Genomic DNA, 24,060 nt, shown 5'->3' with positions numbered 1-24,060 from the left:
GAACAGGTTCCTATCGATACTATCGGAGTGTCATCGATTATTTGTCCAGCTCTACAGGTGAAACGAGCGTCGGCGATTTCGATTCCAATTACGATTTCGACTCCGGGTTCGAATCAGATTCCAATTCAGTGTGGTGAAGAGCGAACGGGAGTGCGGACGGAACGGACGCGAAATCTATTTAGGCGGGCCGCAAAGCAAACGCTCGAAAAACGCAAAATTTGTCGATTGTCCGTTCCGCTTTTTTTTTGTGTCTGTGCTTTGCGTCGCGTGCCTGCGTGTACGTGTGCGTGCGCCTGTGTTCGTTTTTTGTTATTTTTTTTATAACCAACGACAACAACAGAAGTAAATAAAATTCACAAAATTAACGGTGTATATATTTAAATGATTTGGTTGTTTTTGGTGGCGTGCCGTATGAGAAAAATTTGAGAATAACGCAGTGGAAAACGTAAGAAATGCTGAAATAAAGCTTAAAGTAAAAGCAGAAATTGAGAGTTGTTTGTGCGTGTGTGTGTGTGCAACAATAATAACAAAACGAGATGGCGAGAGGGGGGCAGACAGAGACAGAGCGAGAGAGGTAGAAGCAACACCTACGCAGCTTTTTTGTGTGTTATTTCGTTTTTGGCATGCCGCTGCTTTCTCTCTTTTACACGCAGCCTCATTTGAATATTTTGTTGTTGTGCGGCAAATTTCTCCACTTCCTGTTTCTCTGTCGGCATTTAATTTTTGGGGGAACTTTTTGGTGTGTTTCATATAATCCCTATTTAATACCCTCAAAAAATTGCGAAAATTTTCCAGCCGCATTAAAAAAAACTTGTCCCACATTTAACAATAAATAAGAGGTGAAGAAATATGTACGTTTATAAAAACTTGTTTTGTTTTTGTGTTTTATGTGCCGAGATCATAAAGCTCTCTCTTCCCCTCTCTCGATCACCCGCTGCTCTCTTTCTCGCGACCAGAAGGAAAAAGATCAATCAAATCAATCTGCTCTGCTCTTCTTCTCTCTTTTCCTCTCTTTGCAACAAAGTTGAAGGTCTTTTTTGCATAGCAATGTTGCCAAGCGCAGAGAGCAACAAAAACACAGTGCAACAATAACAAACCATACACAGAACATTATTTAGGAAATTAAAATGGCATCACTCCCAAATTATATTCGTCTTAAGGAAGGATTACCAATTAATTAGGAGCCTATTAAAAAGTTACAAGGATTAGATCGTGAATCTCCCAATAAGATATAATAATTGTCAAAGCAATTTGAATTTTGTGCGGTGTATCGTTTCGATTTCGCAAAACTGGTTTTTAAGGCGTTTAGTTTTATTTGTTTTTCATATTTATTTGTTTTATTTGCTGGCTGCGATATTTTAAATATTTCAATGACGTCAGCGGAGGCTAAACTGTTGATCAGCAGTATTTTTTGCAACTGCACAAGACAGTGCAATTAATTAGCACTTATCTGCGAAAGAGATTTAAATGAAATTAATGCATTGCAAAATTCCACAGTTCCAGGAGTAGAAACAGGTATATGATTTCTTCAAGCGCAAAAATATATTTTTTAAATGTCTAATGGTTTATTAAGTAAAAGTAAGTCTTGAAAGTTGTATAGTGGTGGGGTTATAAATTTGATTTTTATTTAAATCCTCAATGTGTATTCATATTTCATTTAAGGCTAGTTCCAATGTGCACAAATATAGAAACAAGTCGCAGAAAAATATGAAAAAAGAAACAACTGAAGCTTTTGGCGCAAGCGCAAAGTGTTGGAGAAGAAGAAGAGGAAGCAGAGCAGGTAGAGAGCAGGATAGCGACACTATCTAGCTGTCTCCTTCTCGCGATCGCTCTTTCATTTATTTTTATTTCATACTCTCTTGCAGATCACAAAATTAACAAAAACAAAACAAAAATATGTTATAATCAATTCAAATAAAATCCGGAAAGAAATATATAAAATTGCACTACGCTGACGAAAAAAACTGTGAAAACAATGCATTTAATCAAAGTAAAGACTAAACTCGTGCTGAAAATGCCCGAATTCGAAAGAAACTAGCGAAAAATCCAATTCAAAAATCGCACAATAAATTGCAAAGTCTACAGCAACAGCAACATAGAAAAAAAGAGAACAAGAAAAGGAGAGAGAAAGGGAGAAGGAGAAGGAGAGGAAAACAACAACGAAAACAGCAGCAAAACGACGGCCCCAAAATGTTGTACCAGCTAAGTAAAGCCACAACTAGAATCCGGCTCAAAAGGCAAAAAGCCGTTCCACAACATCGCTGGCTCTGGAGTTTAGCATTTCTGGCAGCATTTACACTAAAGGTAAGCGAGAGGGCCAACAAACATGGCCAAAACACACAATAGCGGGTGGATTTATAGACACCAACGGCTCAGGCAATCGTATAATTACTCGTTTCGGAGTCTTAACCTGGGAAAAAAACAAATACTCAACACAACTTTCCATCTTACATCATTATTTCAGCATTAATTCAAAATAAATATGCAAATATAGATAGAATGCTTAATAGAGCCTCGTATTATCTACATTTTCAAAGTGATAGGATATCATAGCTGAAGGACAATAACATTAAATAACTTCATTTAATTTCCAAATTCGAGGGCTATCGGAGATCGAAAAGGTTCTGCAAACATTGTCCAGAGTTATTTAATTATTTGGTTGTGCACACCCCCGCCCCCCCATCCCATTTACCCACCCACATGGAAACCATCGTCTTCATCGTCACTTTTGTCTGTGGTCTTTCCCATGTTAATTAAATTCAATTATTTCGCATCGTGTTTGCTTTTCGCTATTGTTCATGCGGATGTATTTGTCTCACTGGACACACACAGTACTGAAAACAAACAAACAAATAAACTCTACCCCAATCAAAGACCTTGAGGAAACAACAAACAAAAGCAAGAGTAACAACAATAACCGAACAAGATTTTGCATTTTGCATTGTGCATCTCAAGTCGTGTGTTGTGCAGATATGAAGTAGAATGCATTTAACCGAAGATAAAGATGCGACATATGCCCTGTACTCACAAAAGAGTTAAGTATAATTGCACTTAACTCGTTGTCCTACGTTTGTCTAATAAAATACTTTGCATGCCTAACATTTTTTAATTGATACTTTAAGGTGTGTGTTGCATAATAAGTAATTGCATTGCCTACTCTTCGATGTGTGCAACCATGCAACTACATACATACATGTATGTGATGCAATCGATAAGACTGGCAATTTTCCTAATTGGGTTTTCGACTTTTGCGAGTTTTGCACGAATTCAATTTTCATAAAGTTGATACTTAAAGGGAAAATTTCTAAATTTCTGCCTATTTCATAGGGCATTGAAGCTAACTCAAGTCGAGCTGTTTGCCAACTGCTATTCACCGGTTACTGTGGGTAATTAATTGTTACAGATGTGGGCACGACTTGTCATGAATTCTAGACCCGCAATGAACCGGCTAGAATCCGATATCGGTTTCATTTTACATTGACAAACTTTTATTTGTTTGTTTTTATTTGTTTAGCAAAATTGTTGGCGCGTAACGGCTACTACATATACATAAATGTATGTGTAAACATTCTATTCTATTTCTAGTACAACTAACCAATTGATTCCCGGTAGATCCCTTTCCATTGGTTTTTTGAGTCGTTAAAGTTGCAACACCGGTTGTGGGTTTGTTTTTCAGTTTTTCATTGCACCGATAAGTGGCCAAAAATATTTGCCATTTGGTCACATACAATCTCAACTTATTTCGTCGCTGGTGGCCATAAGTCACGTTTCACTTTAATAGTAAACACGAATATATGTATGTAGATACATTCATTAATGCAAGTACACATCCATAAGATACTTTTCGCTTATATTCTTTTCCGCTTAAAATGATCAAGTGTTTCGCGAAATGTGTTACCTATATATGTATAAATGTATAAAGCAATAAAAAATAATTTGTTTATAGCCTTAAAGAGAAAATTTAAAAAAAGCTCAATAATCGGTATAAACATTTGTTTTTGGCATATTTATGCCATGGATTAATATGAACCGAGGCCCCCGATTAAATGGAGCGGAAAATGTGGCTTACGGAGAAAATTTAAAACAATTATTCCAGTAGGAATGCGGGCGCGGGGGGAATAAAAGGAAGTGTTGGGTAATTAAATGCCGGCCAGAATTCTCAGATGCACAACGCAGATAGGACGACACTCCTCCCAAAAAAAAAGTAACTCCGTCGAAGACCACACCCATTTCATGTCCAGGACACGTGTCAACCGTAGCAGAAACAAAAACATCCAGATGGGGCACACTTCTTCCAGAAAATAGCCGAGATTGGGGGGAAAAAGGTGGTAAGAAGTCGGTGCAGGATGGCAATTAAATGCAACCCTGCATTGTCATGCAATTGACACCGAAAACACTCAGGTTTTTACCCCCTCTACTGACAGAGGGAAACCCCTTTGTTTTTTGCACCCAGCGCTAAAACCGAATTCTACTTGAAAACGTGCATAAATTAAGCAACAATTAACCCAAGTTGAGCTGAGCTTATTAACCCTCCGATGGCCTGACTAATTGATCTTATTCCAGATTAGCAATACTCGAGTGAGTCAGTTGAAAGTGCAGAATAAAGTGAAGGTTATCTCAGAACTTAGACTGCAGAGCAAAGCAACAGAATAGATCACTTCCGCTTAGCTCAATAAATGATATTAGTGCGCCTGGTGCGCTTCGTCACTACGTGGACTGCCGTCCACAGTGATATATGCCAGATCGACTTTTGCGCGAGTCTTAAAAATATCTTGCAACAATATTTTTTGAACGAGTTACCACTTCGTCTCGCTTTCCCAGACATCAAACACAAACTGAAAATAGAGTCCGAATGCCGGAAATGCAATATCAAAATGCGAAATTAAGAGTGAAAAATCGAAAAGAAAACTGCAAGTAAAATGTGGTTTTCCAATGGGGGAAATTGTTTCCATAACTGGATCCATTTCTGCCTCCGACTTTTATTTCATAGATCGATTAAGCCCCGAGGAGGAATCGTTTGGCCAATCCTCCCCTGCTTTCAAGTATAGTTTCTGATTGGAAAAACGGGCATTTTTCGGCATGGAGGAAATGTTTGGCCCATTCGAAATATACGGCATTGTCCTGCCACAAAAGCCAGAAAAGAACCGAAAATGAAATTGCTCTAACGGTGTTTGCTCCCGTGAGGCGTTTTTCGATTCACCCACTATTTTATAAGGGTGACTTTTCCGCACAACTCTCGCCATATAAAATACACTCATATATAAATGTATATATATCTTTGGAGGTATTCACAACTGCGGCGATGAGTGCAGCAGTAGTAATAAAACATAAAAAATTAAATTATCAATGCTTAACACACTTATATATAGCGTAGTAATTTTGCTATTTTAAGATTTAAGTTTAAAATGTTTAAAATTATTAAGTTTCATTTCAATATACGAGCAACTATAACTTCTAAAGATCTATATCTTCATATAGTAAATCTTCATTTGGTAGCAGTTTTCAAACTTAGTTCTACAACTGTGAACGCGTCTGTTGCCGAAAAGTGTGTGTGTGCGCTTTCTATATAAAGTCACTTAATATTTAGTTCACTGTACACATGATTCATAACCGGGGAGGTTTCTTCCAAACGAGGGGAGTTATTATATGAGGGCGAGGCCGGAAGGAGACTGCACTAGTTCCTGCCGCCACTTGAGCATTATGAAAGTCATAATTTTTGTATGCGAAAACTTTGTTACATAGACTGTCTGCTTACTAATTACTTGTCTGTGTGTGTGTGTGGGTGTGTGTGTGTGTGTGTGTGTGTGTGTGTGTGTGTGTTCTGCTGCAAAAGGTCGACAAAATGACTTGGCACAAATGAAGAGCTGAAATCTGTTGGCCAAAAGTAGAGCAGACTGGCCAAAGAGTAACAACATATGGTCGTATACCAAGTCTGATCCATTTTGTAATACAAAACGGAATTCTCGACTGAAAATGTGTGATAAATGCGCTAAATTCTTAGGTAATTACAACTTTAATTATCATTATTGATCTGAGCGCTGCACTTTGAATGTTCCCTTTTTTTTATAAATGCTCACTCCATTGATGATTAGCTCAATTTTTATTAATTAAAATCGATGCACGTACATTCTGCACTGCAATCGTAAATCCCGATCCGTTTGTATACAGGAATTCGCAATTCCAAGTGAACAAAAGGCAAACAAGCAGACGGGAAAATAATAAAAAAAAAAGGAAAAAACTAATGAGAAAATGCAATGGAAAATGGGGGGAGGAGGGGTCGCTGTTTTGCAGTTGCTGTTTGTTTAATTGAAATTTATTGACTGCGCGTTTGTAAATGCTTTCATCTGGAGCCGGCGGAGCCAAAGTGCGGAGTTACCAGATGCAGATGCTGTGGCAGGCGGAGAATTTACTTGCCACAAGGGCCACCCTTGGATTTTCACACTCTGATTTTCCCCATTTGCAGCCCCGCATTTGCGGCTCATTTGTGAGCTCCACTTTTCCCCATGCGCTGACATTTTCATTTTTGTACAAGAAAATCTTGCGAAATAATCCACAAAAATTCTTGGGTGCCCAGTAAATGACTCCATATGGACGCATTAGCACCATTGGAGATTTTCCTTTTTATTTTCTTCTAGCTTGTCAATCTCTTTATTGGATAGTTCTTGGCCCGATGCCTGTCAGTTGGCCCAAACTGACAGCTTGTCTGTTTTATGCTATATTGTGACAGGCGAAATAAGGTGATTTAGGTGTGGAGTGGATGAAGTACGTCTAAATACTCCAGAACTTTGGGGTAGAATGTATATATATATATATATATACATGTATTTCTATACAGATTGGAGGTAATTTTGAACATCACTGTATAAAGAATTTATTATTAAGCATTCCAACTAAGAACATGCGACTTTTTTCTCACAGCAATTGCACTTAGTGACAATCCCAATGCAGTAAACCACTTTCATGGGCATATAATACTCGTATATATCCATTCTTTTGTAACAACTGGAATCGAACAAATCCACCCAAAAATCGAAGCTGAACAGGAAATAAATGAATAGAGAAGACAAATCGGATCGCATCAATGATTTCCCATTGCAGGAAATAGTGACCGATGTCATTGGCCTTGAAATTTTTGAAAATTCGACAACCCTCCGATGGGGGAAAAAAGGAAAAACTCCCTGTAGGAAAACTGTTTGGCCAGCACGATCGTAATTTAGTTGAGTTCGAAGGGTGTGAATTCATTTGTCGATTTAATTATTAGTTGCTGCTGCTGCTGCTAGTGCACTTTAATGAAAAAATAGTTACTTCAATATTATTATAGGTTGGAGCGTTTTTATTGCTAACGTAACTGCTACATGCGAATTACAAATTTTATAAACAAAGATGTTTAGCTTTCAAATTTGTTTCTTGCTAAACAAGATTGATTTATTTTTCTCAGTGCTGTTTTTGTGAAACCCAACTCTCGACTACTTCTGTTTTATTTTTCTCTGCCAAAGCAGCGAGGGTGGATAGAAAAAATGTCCACCCCCGAAGAAAATTATCGAGTGCGTGCGTACAATTCACTGACCTTGGGATATACATATGCACTCGGATTGGGAATCGGAATGCGGAAACCTCAAACTCAATCGAATCGGGGTTGCAAGTTAATCCACTCCACATGGTCCATCAATTCAATTAGTCGATGGGAGCAAAATGAAAGATAAAAGCTAGCCTGTTATTTGCCATCGATAAACGAATAACGAAAGAATGTCTTTTACTCCAAAATGAAAGTGATATCTTAAAGGGGCGATATCGTAACTGATACGTTTAAAGATATACCCCCTTTACTATTCACATTTCCTTAAAATGACGCCAAACTACAGGCAATTCCGAAGTGTCATAGAACTTTAAACTCGAACAACTGATTCACTGATTCAGGTTTTCAAACGAAGTTAAATTGGACATACCAAGGATGACTGAGTTCCTGCACGTTGCATATTCATCGCTTGCAACCAATCACCCGCCAGACTTGGCTATGGACTCCATAATTGAGGTGCCTTATGCTCCAGAAAAAATAAATGTATGAAGGAATATTCAGAGGATGTGCTCCAGGGCTTGGAGTCTCTGAACGAGCATGTAACTAGACGCTAAATAACGTTTAGCATGGAAATTGCAACATTTCGCACAGTTGGCTCGGGCTTCACCTGTGGCCACCACCATTTCCACACACTTCCTCAAGCCTTCCAACTTCACTCGTGACTTAAACTGTTTGCATAAACATTTCCATTCTTTCTGCCATCCACATACGTCGTTCGCAACCCGCAACTCAGCCAAATCCCACCATGCACCATCATCCAGCATTAGGACTACGTGCTAAAGTGCACTGCGGAGTCAACAGCGTCTTCCCTGCAAATTCAATTTGCCGCAAGTTTAGCAAACACTGCGAAAATTACCACAAACTGGGGTACAACTTGTTCTAGTTAGTTTGGTTCTTTAAGAAAAAGTTCCACAAATAGTAATTATAAGTTTGCACCACCCGGGGGCGCCACAAACGTTGTACTGATTTCTAGATGTTTTATATATTCAAATGGTTAATGTTTTCAGCTCTCTTTTAAATATTATCTTAAGAAATAAATAAATAAATAAATTGTGACTTTTTTTCTTTTGCTAAAGTTATGATAAAGTCTTGAGCAATTAGGTTCATAATTATTTCAAAATGTTCCCTATTTTCTCAGTTCCCCTACTGTTGACAGTTATGGCAGTGGTAGCAAAAGCTTGTGGGTGGCAATGGCAGTTATGACAGTGGTAGCAAAAGCTGGTGGGTGGTTCTGTGGCACGTGGAAATTGGGAATTGGAGGTGCATCCTTAAGCCCTTTCTTAAACGTAGCAATCAGCTTACATGGCCGTAATTCGCATAGGGTTTCAAGTGAACTGCGAGTTTATGATATCGTGTGTGCCAGCGACATTTTGATCGTCCTTCGCAGTTTGTGCAAGTTATCAGCACATTAAATGATGGCCATTGGCAATTTTCGGGGATAAGGTTCATTTAATGTCCTTTTCGACACGTGTGTGTGAGTGAGTCGCGTTTTCATTAGCACAGCATTTTATTGCTATTTTTTATGGAATTTCACGCACAAACAAAGGAAAAGAAACATCTATATGATGGGACCTCTTTAAGTTGAAACATTTTGAAAAAAACCTTTTTAAAAGAGAAAAGGTATATATAATATTGGAAGTATAATAACAGTTGAATGATTTACTATCCCCCTCCAAATGGGAAACACAATACAAAGAGGGAAATCAAAGCAGCTTTTCCTCTTCCTTCTGCTCTCCTCCCTGCATGGAATGCATTTTTAACACTTTTTTGGCACGCATCTCGCGCGACTTTTCCCAAGGGTGGAATAAAAAACCGAAAGGGGGGTTCCAGATATGATGGCAATCGAGGGGTGTGAGTAGGCAACGCGGGGTAGTTCGATCTGGCTGCCTTTAATATTTATCGATTGGCATTCGATTGGCCATTCGGCCTGTTAACAATTCAGATGGTGAACAATGGACGACAGACAGCAGATAGCGTTGGCTTTCATCAATTGTTTATTTTGGGACAACACCTCAAGCTATGGTACACTTAAAAACATCGGTTTTTTCAATTGATTAAGTAGCCGAGTTTGTTTAAAGTTTCCGTAGCGTAGAATAAGCCTAGCTAGGCATGAAATTTGAGATTTCTAAAGCCTTAAATTAAACAAAATAAAATCTAAAGCCAAATAAGCGCAAAAACCGAGAGCAAACCAAACCAAACCAAAAACAAACAAACATATCAAACGTCCCTCAACATCTGTTGAAAAATGATTGAAGCACCCAAATGCCGGCTGCCACAAACGAATGGTAAAAGGCCAACATATGTGGCGACCTAACCCCAGCCCTTCCAAAAGTACATACATATATACATATATATTTCTTGACATCTTCGTGGTATTATGTCACAAGGTGGGCTACGTGTTGGGCTTATGCTAATTTATAGCTGCACCAGAAGCTATCTAGACTCAGGTTGTAGCAATTCCAGGCCTACGCCTGGTGCTAACTTTTGCCACCACCCGCGGACAATTGAGATATCTGTGTGCTCTAGTTATTTTATTTTTTCCATTTACCATTTTGTCTGGGCTTCTCGGGGTTTCCGGGGGTTAAATCGCTGGGCAACAACAAATGACATTAACAACGCTTAGAGCAATTACACAGAGACAGACGGCGAATAAGAGAAATATGTGTGTATGGAAGGAAGGGTGGCTGAATGGGTGGGTGGTTAAATGGGTGGTTGCCACTGGGCAGGGGATCGGGGATTATTTATAATGAGGCAATAACAATTTGTGCTGCAGTTGGTCATGACATTCGATTAAGCTGTCGAATGGCTTAGCTTTTGTCTCTGGCCGTTCTGCTTTCTCACATAGCCCAAAAGTTAAGCTGCTGGTTGTATAACTCATTTGCTATGTTTCCACATTATCATCTCTTGTAATCCGTGTAGTTTTTACCTTAAATTTTAAATCAAGATGCCCAAAATCGACACCTGTAAAGTTATTTATTAATCTCACATAATTGATATTGCAATTTGATTAGAATGTGTATTTAAGAGCCGTTTCTCTCTTTTCATTTCAGGTTCGTACATAAAACTAGTTAACCTCTCAACTTCCAACTTTCAACTAAAACTTCTATGGTCGCCCAGAAGTGAAGAACATTTGACTTTGTGGACTCTCAGTACTGAAAGGAAATTGTGAAAGGAATTGTGAATTGAATTCAGAGGTTTAGGTCTAATGCCACTTCAAAGCACTCAAGTTGTCGCAATAATGCTCTTAGGAGCAGCTACATCTATACAGATAGATTTATATACAAATGCATTTATACATCTACATACATTTGGGAAAATTGCAAAGAGTGGGCGGAATTCAACGCATTGTTGCACATAATTCAGGTTTATTGTTAAAAAAAAAAGACAAAGACAAAGCCAAGTCGCAAACACTCCAAGGCAATTGTGACTTGTTTTATTTCCAATATAATTTCAAACTATTTGTAGCTGCATCTTTAAAGATTTCATGTCCTTGGGGCTTTAACCTAGAGTTTGAATATTTTTAAATGATTTATTTCAAATGGTTTCTGAAAAGCGTTATTGCATTGGCCATGTGCCACACAGTCAGTCCAAAATTTATTCATGCACTTGGCCCTTGCATAAACTTACTTGCTGCATTTAAATGCGTTTAGAAACGCTTAGCTGGCACTGAAAACAGCCAGATGGAGATGGTAAGATATGGGATATGGGATATGCAGTGGGGTGTGGGGTGTGGGGTTACCACAAAAGGTCGGCCTTAACCCCTGACAGCCCCCCTGGAAAAGAATGGAGACGAGCGGTGGAGCTCGCTAAGCTAAGACAAAGCTTTCTGGTTTATCTGTCTGCAGCAGGCAAGTGCGATTTCTCTTTCGCACTCTTTTGTTTCTGTCTCTGTTTGTCAACGCACACACACACACACACACACAGCCAGACACACCCAGCAGTGTGTGAGTGCAGCTCCATGCGGTTTATTTATGCCGTCTGCCTGATTTCCGCTTTTTAAATGCTTCTGCCCTCTGTTGCAGCTTCTGCTGGTGCGCCGCTTGGGCGAATACACTGAAAAAACCAAATGGCACTTTTGAAAAAGAATTAAAATTTCAAAGTCGAATGACTACTTGAACATTTGTAATAACAGTCTCACTTTGAACACTTCTTTGTAATCTATGTACTCATTATAATCCATAAATTCAGACAATTTGATCGTGAGTGGATACAAGTACATATTAATTCAAGCTTTGAACTTCTCTCAGTGTACGCTACATCGCCTCTGTCCTTCAAATCACACAACAACAAATTTATTTCCATTCTGTTCTTTTCTATGCGTTCGCAGTTAATTTTCGCTTTTTGTTTCATTCCGTCCGTCTCACTTCCAGCCTCACTCCATCTCTTTCTGGCGGAGGTGCTAAGTGGAACACCAATTGGCCCTGACAAAGGCATTGCAATTAGAGAGGGGGCAAGCGAGACGGGGAGAGTGAGGCCCGAGTGAGATGGATAGAGATTGAGCTGTGGGTGCAGAGAAAAGTTAATGGGGAAAGGATTTCTTGTAATAGATCCGTTCCTAATGAACAGCTCCATTTCCTCAATTTGAGAAAGGAAGAGAACTCGAGAAAGCGAGGGAAATTAATTATAGGAAGGTACAAAAGTTGTTTTTTAGCGAAGAGACGTTGACAAAGGATTGAGAATTAATGTAGAGGTGGAAAAGGAAGAAAGTGTAAAACAATGGGCAATTGTTTAATTTATAGGTTTATACATTCTGAGTTTTCCAACGTTCCTGGTTTTCTGGTGTATCTTTCTTGCTTCTTAGGATCTTAGTTTGCTAGCTAAAATGTTTCGTTTTCAACGTTCCTACAATATCAATGGACTGCAATGTCTTAGTTGGTTCAAGAAACTCTTTCATTAAATACACACTAAGTGTCTACCTAATTCGATAATATTCTCGTTAAATTTATCCCCGACCACATGGCAACTTAATCAAACAGCAATTCAAAGCATTTCCCCCATCGCCACCATCCAAAGTAAACAAATCAAACGGGGTGCAGATAATAAATGGGTGACGTGCGGTGACGAGTTGCATGCAACCCCAAAGAAGAATTAGATGCACTGACCGCAAACTGAAATGGAATTCCCTTGTCCAATGTGTCCGAAAGCCGAAAGGTCAACGCCAATAAAAGGGTTGTGGATGGAGATGGATGAACGGATGGATGTATGCAAATGAGTCTAATTAGATGACAGGACCTGCACACATGATTAAAACGAAATATTTCGGTTTTGTCGGGGTCACCACATTGGCTGTTCTTCGTTTTCTATTGAACCCCATCCATTTAGCTGGCAAATAGAGTTAAAAGCCGAAATTTGAAGCGGTTACACATAATTGTCAACAAATTTGAGCACGAAAAACCTCAACCCCCCACAGAAACCTCAAACATTTTCAAGTACACCCTGCTGAGCATTGAAATACTTTTAAGCCAACGCTAAAAGCAAAATGATTAATTGCATTTGCTTCACGGCCAAGGAAAAATGGAAAAACGCCAAGAACAAGAGAATTTTCCCGCTTCTTAAGTAATTTCGGGGGTTGATAAACTCACAGAGGGAAAAAATCTTAGCTTTTTGATTTAATTATAAATGTGTATTTATTTTAAGATTACAGACTTCTGCAGTCAGACTAGAACGACTATTTATTTGCAAGAAAACTTCCAGGACTTTATGTCTGAAAGGCTTTCCACTTCGTGTAGGGCGTGTTTCGTTACTCTGTGCGACTTTTACTTTGCCGCCTGATAAATTAAATTGAATTCCCTTCCGTGGCCGGGTTGTGATGTGATGAAATCCGTTTAAACACAACTTTATATAGACACCCCGTCCCCAACTGGATACCATCCCCCTTATAAGTCTGCCACCCCGCCAAGCTGTCGCATCAGATGCTGATGATGATGATGATGATGATGGGAGCTATGAGCATTTCTTGTCGCTATGGCGATGGGAAGTGCTTTTGACCAGCTTACCAACCCCGAACTCCCCAGGAAAAATTGTCTAATTTCTGCAGGATTTTTGTGCAAAGGGGGGATAACTCTGGACTTGGTACTCCTCAAAACGCCAACCCACTTTATTCCCTCATTTCCGTTGATCAGGGGGGGGAGGCAATAGTTGCTCTAGGCTTAAGCTTTTCCTGTTTGTTGTTGCCATTGTGGTTGGTGTGCCTTGAGCTTGGAGTTGCAGGTTTATTTCATTTAAAGAAGGTTATAAAAATTGCCAGCTAGGGCAGTTCTGGATGCTTGGAGGGCAGAAAGAGATAAGGGGTATATGCACGGAATAATTAATGGTAAATGATTTTTCGATGGATATACATTTGATGAAGATGGATGCTCTTTCAAGCCACTTTGCCCATTGAATTTTAATTAATTAAGGGCAGAAGTACGCTTTGTGATCAGCAATATGATTGATATCAGTGGGAGGTGCAGTTGGGTAAACTTTAGTTTACGTGTTTAAATTCAGTGTTTTACCAATAGAGAGAGACCTACTGAAATGACAGGAAAGAAAGTCCGTGTTTAAATCACCTTTTCCCCATTTCGCCTCCCTGCTTACTTCCACCCTCCTTTTACCCCCTTTTTTAAGTCAGCTCGTTGATTTTATCGCCTGCTTTGACAGCTGTCACGCCGCCATTGTTGAATGCCATTGGTGTTGCCGTCGTGTATTGTTGTTGAAATTGCGTTGTCGCTGTTGTTGAGTGTGTTGTTATCATTGCATTCCCCCATGTGATTCGCATTGATTGATAGTCAGCGAAGATTTTTGCAAAGGGGAAATGAGTTTGCGACGTTTGTAGACAGAAATTGTGACAGAAATTTGTATTCGGTTTTAGATTTTATTCGTGGATAAGCGTTACAAAGTGGATAATTAGTAAAAGGGCTAAAAGAGTATGTAAAAATCAAAGTGGATCCACTAGTAAAATTTATATATGCGTACAGTTTGATTTTGAATACGATACTTGTGATACTTGTATCAAATTCACTTTATTAATAAGTGGAGAAAGCTTTTACGCTCTGTGCCTGCAACAATAGATCACAATTCCATTTCCGTAGTAGTCGCTTCCTAGCAATTTCCTGACGCCAGGTGTCGCATTTGTGCATTAATGCTCACCTCATCCATTGTGCTCCGGTAAATTGCATCTGTCTCACTTTTGGTGACTGTCTCTGCCAACATTTCCGCCACAGACGACGAATGGAAAAGTGTCGAGGAAAAGTGGGCAAGGTGTATGTACATATGTATGTATGATGGGTTGGAAAAAGGTCTGAAGTAGCTAAAGGGAATTGTTTTGCTCTCGTTGTCTATTGTGCGATGGATGGAAAGGTGGAGATAGCAAGGGAGTTGCGCAAAGGTGCATAGAACACACACACACACACACACACACACACACACTAATATTGATTGCTGCGGACCCTATGCGGGCAAATAAACTGAACTATGCATGAACCCAAATCGAATTACCTGTCTGAGTCCACCGTTGGACTTCATTAACTGGTGGAAATCACCTCTCTGGTTGCTGTCAAACCCCTATTTGCCTCCTTTCACCCGGTGTCACAGCTAATTTTCCATGCAATTACATGCAGTTTACTGTGAAGTACTGCCCGTGGTCTCCTCGACTACGTTTTTCACTTCCCATCGCCTTCCACTTCCACTTTCACTCGTCGTGTTGTCCTGTTTTGCCTTTGGGGCATATGGCAATATCCCTTCTGCCGTTTGGTCTTTTAACTTTTAATTGCATCAGTGACGCTTGATTTAACATGTTCCAAAGCGAGTCATTTGTTGGCCAAAATGGAAAAAGTCAATTTGGGACTATTTTTGACAGCTCCAATAGAACGCAAATAGAATGCAGAGGGGAACTGCTATTCATTTCATAGTTGAATGAAAACTGTGAGGATACATTTCCTTAATGCATAAATGAATTGTTTTCAAAACAAAGAAACCCGCACACAAAAACATTTGTGCGCCAAATAAAAGAAAAGACATTTTTGGAAAAACTGTGTAAAAACCAAAAAAGTGGGCAACAAAGGTGGTCCGGAATTAATCAATGAATTTTTGTGGGATTTAACAAGTGGGTCAGATGAAATGCCCATGGAAAACGCACAAACACATGTAAGTGAATACGGAAAGCAAAGGGAAGTGCGGAAAAACAACAGAAGCTTGCCGAAAAAATAAGACTTTTGTGAATGATAGCTGCTATATCGCTATCTCTGTCCAACGCACCATCTCTTTTGCACTGCTTTCTTCCTCTGTTCATTCATGGAAATTCAAATTTTCGCCGCTGTTTTCGCATTTATCTAACGGCATTTACTGCGCAACAATCGTGCCCTCTCTCTCTCTCTCTCTCTCTCTTCCGGCATCGGACCCTCTCTTTCGTTCTGCCGCCTTTGGCGCTGTACCACATGGCGTATACGTATACGAAAGTTTTGCCGGCTACTCTTCGCAGGAACAAACGGTCTGTGTGTGTGTGTGTGTGTGTGTCGGCGCGTCTGTGTGTGTATCTGCCGAAATATATTGATTTTCTCTATTCCCTTTTATTAAGCATTTTCTGTTCACTGTTGTGAACACTTTTGTTGTCTGCATTTGTTGTTGTTGTTGTCTTTGCTCCCCGCAGACGAGACTTTCCTTTTTTGTTGTTGTAACTTTGGCAAAAAAGAAGAAAAAAAAAACAGGAAATCACAACAAAAAGTTTGCCGGCTCCGGGTAAAGAATACATATAGTTGTAATGCTCATTTAATATTTCCCCCCATGTTTTTTTTTTCGTTGCCTGACAACCCTGGCACAGTGATGCAATTTGGTTTCTAAAGCTGTTTACATTCATAATATTTTAATTTAAAAAGTATATCAAATTAGACGAAAATATACTATTGTCAAATATAAATATAAAATAATAATAATAATAATATATAATATAATAATAATTTTTCCAAATGCTGAAAATAATCTCCAAAACAACGCGCATGTTGCCCACTGTACAATGAGCACGACATTTGCTTTCTCAGCTTTATTTTTGTTGTACTTTTTTGCGTCGGCTCTTTTTTTGTGCAGCTTCCGCTTTCACATAGTTGGGCTTCCATCTGCCACTCCCACTCCCTGTGCCGCCCACTTCTGACCCTCCCATTCGAAAGAAACATTTTGTAGGAGAAAACAAATTGAATTTGTCTGCCCGGTATTCCAAGACTTTGCCGGCAACCAAACAGAATCCCTTTTTTAGGAATTCCCTTCGGAGAAAGTGCGAAAAAAGGCCAGCGAGTACAGTAACTAATTCAGATTAATATTTTAGTTTCGATTTTTATAGAGAATATTCCGCATATCTGTATAAAAACTTCGCTACTTAACAGCACAATATTTTAAGTAGAAGATTTGTTACTAACAAGTTTGCTTTTTTCATATCTTCAATAACAAAATGCAACTTATGTGACTTATTCAGTGTGTTATGCGGTTCTACTTAGTGAGTGCTCACTGTAAGCCCTAGCTTCACTTTCAGGCGGCTCTTTGTAAACGTAAACAAAGCGCCAGGGGAAAAGGTTCCCGGGAAAAGTGGAAAAAGGAGCGGATCCTGAAATGGCTACAGGGCGAACACACATTTGTAAACACTCCCACACAAGCGAATACATACGTATATACATATGTATGCACACACCGATGATACATACAAACAACACCCACACACTCGTAGCAATTTATGTATGTGCAGACACACACTTTGTGGCTGAAAATTGTTTGCACAAATCTTTTGCCCGAGAAGAAGAAGAGGGATTTTTTGTGTATGAAATGTGAAACTTTTGCCAACCGTAAAGTTCCTGATGATGAACAAACCAAACTTCTCTGTGTGTCTCTCCTCATGTCTAATAGCATTAAACTCGGAAATATTCATATTCCATTCAGGCAGTGAAAGTTTCCCTTCCACGCAGATTTCCGTTTGAATTTTGCATAGATTTTTTAAATAAACCTTGAACAGAAGGCAGGACTCCTCCTGTCTGCATTTAATTGAATTTAATTCACTGATTGTGTGTATGGCTTTCTTGGGTTGTGTTATTTTTGGGGTATCACAGCATCTAATTGAATTATTTAGAGATTCTGCACAGAGGTACAAAAAAAAACCTAAAATGTGTACTGGAAATGAAATAAAAAGTACATACATATGTCTTCAAAGTAAGCTCAAAATAAAGTTACTTGCATTTTCCCACTTTTGTGTTGCCTACTTTTATGGGCTTCCCATTTTGTGTCTTCTGTTTCAATTGCTAAGTAATAACCAATTTGTCATAACAATTGTATGGAGATTTTGCTTTAGATTTCTTGTTTTCAGCTTTTATGGTCTTTTATCGAACATTAAAGCTTGCACGTTTCATTCGGTATCCTTTTACAATCCGGCCAACCTATTAATCATTCTATCAATCAATCAATTCATTAAATTCTCGGACTTTCTCCCCTTCTTTTATACAACCCTTTTTATGGGCAAACTTTTCTTCTTTTTGCCATCATCTGGCTTTTTATTTCTTTGACGTCTTATGCGATTTTGATGGCCATAAAATGTCATGGGCTACGGCGTCATAAAAATAAGATGAAAATAATGGGAAAATGAAGGGAGAGTGCGAGAAAAGAGGGAGTTCCTGTAGAGGCGAGGAAGAAAATGGGGTTTGTTTGCGATTTTTTCGCAGTAAATTAGGCAAATTAAAATGGCAAAATTTCCTTTGACAGAAAAGAAATGCAAATTTATGTGCAGCACACGTCCATATCTCCATTGCTCAAGGATCTGATCAAAAAATTTTGCAGCAAGAAAGCTGAAAGCTGAAAACCGAGAAAGGATAAAAAACGGCAAAAAGCTGAGTGCAGAGATGCAGAAAAAGGAGTTGGAGATTTCGTTGGGGTAAGCAAAACAATAGGCGGCACATGGCAAGGAATAAAAGCGAGGAAATGCCAGTGGAAATGGGAAAAGAAGACGTTGATTTGTGGGGCTGAATCCGCCATAATGTCCTTGAAAGGATGTGAATATATTTCTATGTATGTATGTATGTATATATGTACATGGCTGTGTATACAGGTGGCCCATAGCCCAAAGCCATTTTCCCTATTTTCCCCATTTTGCCCACCACCACATTCCCTGCTCCCTATTAATCCAGGTCCTATTCCTTTGGGGGCCCCCATTTCCCATTTCCCTATTAACCGGGAATTGTTTGCACAAATATTTCCACCGCTTGCGGCCTCAAAGGAAAACAAAAGAAAAGCTTACAGTCCACACGCCATCCACAAAAGGAAAAGTATAGCGATTTTCTTCTAGGATTACTCTAGGATTCGTTAGCAAATATTTTACGGCTGCTCAAGGAGAACCTTTTCGATAACAGCATTTTATTGTACAGATTTATAGTTATTTCTTTTGACTGTATTTAAATTTAATTAATTTGGAGCCATAGAATAAGCATTTATCATAAATACAAATCGAAGTAAAGGCTGGTTACAGGTTGTAGGCTTATCTTGGCATAGTTTGTGTTTGATTTTGGACTTCAACGCTTACGTATTTATGGAGTTTTCTGAAAGAATTCTGCAATCTACATAACTTGGCAATTAGAAAATGTAAATTGCCGCAGAAAAGAAGGCCAACTGCCTCACCCAACCTACACATATACACATCTGCCTGACTGTGTGTCTTTTAATATTCTGCTGCTGTTTCTTCATTTCGGAGTTTGGCAAATGCAAATTGCCGCACAGCTGCCGTAAGTTACTGCCTCCTAATCCTGCAGTTCCTGCTTTCCGGCTTTCCTGGTTTCCTGGTTTCCTGGGCTGCTCCTGCTGCCATTCCAGCCGTTGCTGCAAAATGAGAACATGAAATGAGAAAATGTTAATTAATTTGAATTTCAGCACCAAGAAGGGCGGGCCAGTCTGCCGCAATTTCCCATTGCCATTGTGTTTTGCTGCAGAGAAAACAAATTTCAGATCAAAAGTAATGTTAAATATTTGCACATTTGATTTCGTTGGTTTAAATAAGTGAAGTTTGCAATATAATGTTAGGAGTATTGAACATAACCACCGCTAGGTGGCGCTCGGGTATCTTATAGTCAAAACACTTGACTAAATCGTTCTGTTTCTTTCTATCTTAAATTACGATGAATTCTTATTAAGTAGTAGTAGTTTTAGAGCTCATTGCATTCCAGTTTTTTTGTGCGGTGTAAATGATAGCACTCCCGCGAAACTGGCAAACTGATGCAATGACAAACTGACGCCGCTGTCAAGTAGGAAATGCGATGCATTGTTGTAGTTTGTTGTCGCTGTCGCTTATAACAATGACACCAAATTACATCATTAATGAAAAATATAACACAACAAGAAGGCGGCTGCGAGCTTGTCGCGCTGCAGATGAAAACTTGCATCACGACAACAGACGCGGCCTGCTTTTGCCATACAAAACATAAACATATACATATATACACTTATATATACATATATATATTTATATATACATATATGTATTTATATATAAAGCAAAAAAAGCATAGGTACCACTGGCATATGCATTGCACACACATAGATAACCTTATCTAAATATCTACGAGTGTTTGTCTGCATACTTGAGTTTGAGTTTTGCGGTTTGGGTTACATGCGAAGTGAAATCGCTGGAAAATCCCAAATAGGGTGAGAGGAAAACCTTACAAAGAGAAAATGCTCAAGCACTCGAGCATTAAAGTACTTGATATACATTTGTGGTTCTGCGGAAAACCGAGCTACTTAATTCCACTGAATAATGTCAATTCCGCTTTCAACGACTTCTAGCTGGGCAATTTCTTAGAGATATTCGTTGATGTATTTCATTAGAGATTTTCGTTAATTTACTATATTTTATGACAGTTTTATTACGACAAACTTGCAATTATCGAACGAAACTTTATTTAATTTTTCCAAATTAGTGCACCAAATAAATGAAAAACTTTGCTTCGTAAGTTTCACCCAAGGAGAACTATTTTGATACGAAAGAAATTCGCCGCTTTTTTGCCATTTCAATGCGTTGCAATGCGAAACCAACTCGAACTTTGAACATTCAGCAAAGAACTTGCGCCCCTAAAGTTTGCTCTTAAAAGAAATCTTCAACTTTTGACACTTCCATGCACTCCAACGCTTCTCAATACATTTTCCAGCACTGGCAGGTGTGCTTTATCGCGCAAAATTGGTCCTCAAGCTGACGTTCTAGGCGAATAGTGTGTGTGTGTTGGTTTGCCCCCAACCACAAACACATTTATGTATGTACATTTCTATCTTTTAACATCATCAAAAACCATCAGCTGAAAATGTGTTCGCTATTGGGTACACCTATGTATCTATAGCAGGGATTATAGTGCAGAGTACTGGTTTTGGTATTGGTTTTTTTCAGCAAACAGCTCAGCTTTTGGTTCAACAAACTTCAATTAATGGCACACGGCAGGTTGAGCTTTTGTTGTTCCTTTGTTTGTTTGTTGGCCAAACTAGGAAAAAATGTGGAAAAATGGCGTTGAAAAAAAAGGAAACTTTGCGACACTTTCAAGTGTCGTCGGCGGCTGGTGGGCTCATAACGAACACCAGTTGAGAACTACGCCCAATGCACTGGCAGAAAAAAACGTGTCAGTTTATTCATTAACAATTCTTGTAGCAAACTATCACAAGTATCAAAAGTAAATGGTAGCATAATTCGTGGTAACTTCTTCGGTCGCTTCCATTATGGAAATTCCCGCTTGATTTTTTCCAGTGCATCGCCGCAATATACCCTACCCACTGGCACTGCGCCCTCAGCCATTCATCTAAATGTTGCCTAGCCTAGTTTGGTTTTGGTTTGGGCTGTATGGAGCCAGCTCGCCGCCACCAATGGAGTTTTTGAATTTTCCTATGGCTTTTCCCACTTTTCACTACCCCCCTCACCCCCCATTTAGTTTTCACTCTCTTTTATGCGTTTTTGTTGGCTTCTTCTTCTTCGCCCGCTGCGTAAATATTTACGTTGCTTAAAATGTTGCTCTTTGGACTTGTATAGCATGGGCGCTAATGCCTCGGTGGGCGTGTGGACTTGTGGGCTTGTGGGCGTGGTTCAATTACCGCCTCTGAGGTTGTGCAAAATTCATTTCACACATTTCTATACATGGAGATTTGTGGCTTAAAATGCATCCACACACACACACACACACACACACAGAGCCAAGTTCTGGAGAAATGGTGTGCCATTTGGTTAAACTATCAACTGTAAACTATAAAGTCGCAATCAACACTGTTGCTTATCGTAGTTGGGCTATATTCATTTGTCATTGCTTTCTGCACATTGCACATAAAAACAAAAAGAAAAAACTGCACATAAAACTGTGGCAGTGCGAATTTTTATGCTGCAATAAGTTGGTTTCATTACACTGTTTGGATGTAAAAATTGGAGAGAGTTGAAAGTAATGGTTTTGCGGACAGGCAACAAAGTTTTTAATTACAAGCGTGACATACTTTTGCGACAGTTGTTGTTGGCTCAAACAACAGAAGAATAGAACAACAGAAGACCAAGGTGGCCCTATTAATTGGCAACAGGAACAAGGAGCCAAGGACCAAAAGCGCTGTTCATTCGGGCCCAAAATCAGCGCAAATGGTTATCCCAACTGCCTTGGCATCAATCTGTCAGGATATAGCCAACTGGGCTAAGAAGCGATTCTCTCGCTTTAAATCCTTAAAGGATTGAGTTCAGCCAGCCGAATTGGGGCTAAGGCCTTGCCACGTTTCGCTGCACATGCTAAAATGGCAAAATGCGAAAATGTGCAAAAAGCAAGTGGCTGCGCAAATGCAAATGCAAATCCGTATCCAAATCCAAATCTAAATGCGAATGCAAACGCCGAGTGCAAGTCGAAGTCATTTAATTAAAATGCTGCATGCCGCATGCTGCTAACTTTTAATTAAGATTAAACGCACTCGCCATTTAATTGTGAGCAACTAGCAACTAGCTAAAATTACAAGTTATAATTGGAATATATTGGAATACAAAACAAAATAAATACCTGTGTATTGAAATAAATACTTAAAATTTATATGATAACCAATCAAATGGAATCTCTAGCAGAGAAATGCAAACATGGTTATGTCGTTTCAAATTCTATCAAGTTTTTCTCGCTCGTCCAAGGAAAATAGGTTAGCGTATAACGATTTCGCCCAACCCCATTTCTTCGGGGGGGGGAAATGGGGGGAAAATCCTAACTGACATTTGACATGGCCAAAACCGAGAAAGCTTTGTATTGGCAAAATGTCAAAGGGGCCAACAGCAAACAGCCGAAATCCGAAATCGAAAGAAAAGCCGGAGAAATGCAAAGCACACATTAAGGTTAATTCCCCGAGATGGGCATTCGACAAGGTCCATTAATAATGCTAATTTATTGATTTCGTGTTGCACAACTCGCTTTTGCGTCCACTCATTTATCTACTTCCAATCTTTTTTTTGTTTATAGCCGCTTGTGACCCCGATTACGTAACTGTGTGTTGTATATATATTGGAAGTTTAAAATGTGCACATTTAAATATGAAATTCACGCTAGAACATTAGTATATAATTTGTTGTCTAAGAGAAGAGTTTTTACTGCCAAACGTTAATTACATGCTTAATACTTGCAGCATTATTTGGCAACTTTTAACCGATTTCCAAAATATGCCCAGTGCGTAATTATGGCTTTTGGTTGCAGACTTTTACCTAAAGTAGCCACTGAATACTTTCCCATTTCAATGGCCAGTATGCGAGTTCCCTCAAGGAATCACCAGTCCTCCCCAAAATATTTCCATTTGTATCCCTATCCAGGATACGCATCGTTGAGCAGCAAAGAAAATGGCAAACCGAGGAATAATATTCAGTGCAAAAGTTTTTTTTTTTTGCAGATGGAGAAGAGGAGAGGGAAAATAAGAGGAGGCCAAGGGGAATTGGCAGTGGAAAATTGTTACCATCTCCTCTCTGTCTTGGCATAAATATTGATTTTTTCCTTTTTTGCATTTGTTATTTTGAGTTTTGCATATAAGGGAAGCTAACTTAACTGCAGACCCTTCACCATTTCTCCCCTCATTTAAAACATAATTTATGCAATCCGCAGCAGAAACTTTGTTGGCAGGAGTAAAAGGGTTTTTTTTAAAGTGTCATTTTCTGCAAAGGAGAAGTCGGCGCATTAAATTCCCATTTTGCAGTTTTCATTTTTAATTAACTAGCAAAAATGCATTGATTGAAATGAGCACACTTTTGGGTTGAGGATAATTCTGTCTGAGCTTCCAAATGTTGAATAAAAATTTAATACAATAAATTATATACAATAACATCAGTTAAATGAATGTTTAAATGCAGAAATGCAGAAAGAATATTAAATATGAGATGCTTAAAATGGAAATTTGACTTTTTTTTTGACATTGGGAATCCACTTTGTACTGATGTCATTTAAATGTACATATTCGCGTACATATTCCTCCACTTGATGAACAACAACAAGCACTTGACAATTTTTCCCCCTGGC

At 39.0% G+C, this 24,060-nt stretch overlaps 1 protein-coding gene across 4 annotated transcripts in view; it reads left to right on the top strand.

Moving 5' to 3' along the window:
• The first annotated feature begins 109 nt into the window (after positions 1-109).
• LOC6525558 (tyrosine-protein phosphatase 10D) overlaps positions 110-24,060 on the top strand; it is a 44,279-nt gene continuing 20,328 nt past the window's right edge. For 2 of the 4 annotated variants that reach the window (XM_039373307.1, XM_039373285.1), the window contains exons 1-2: positions 111-445; positions 1,866-2,304. In XM_039373307.1, the coding sequence (XP_039229241.1) occupies positions 2,191-2,304 (114 nt within the window). In that variant the 5' untranslated portion in view covers positions 111-445; positions 1,866-2,190. Of the gene's footprint in view, positions 446-1,865; positions 2,305-24,060 lie in introns of all 4 variants that reach the window. The other 2 variants (XM_039373253.1, XM_039373342.2) reach the window with 2 other exon arrangements.

The sequence above is a fragment of the Drosophila yakuba genome, chromosome X (assembly GCF_016746365.2).
Source record: "Drosophila yakuba strain Tai18E2 chromosome X, Prin_Dyak_Tai18E2_2.1, whole genome shotgun sequence".
NCBI lineage: Eukaryota > Metazoa > Arthropoda > Insecta > Diptera > Drosophilidae > Drosophila > Drosophila yakuba.
The sequence above is the reverse complement of the archived record's forward strand: the minus strand, read 5'-3'. Positions and strand labels throughout refer to the sequence as shown.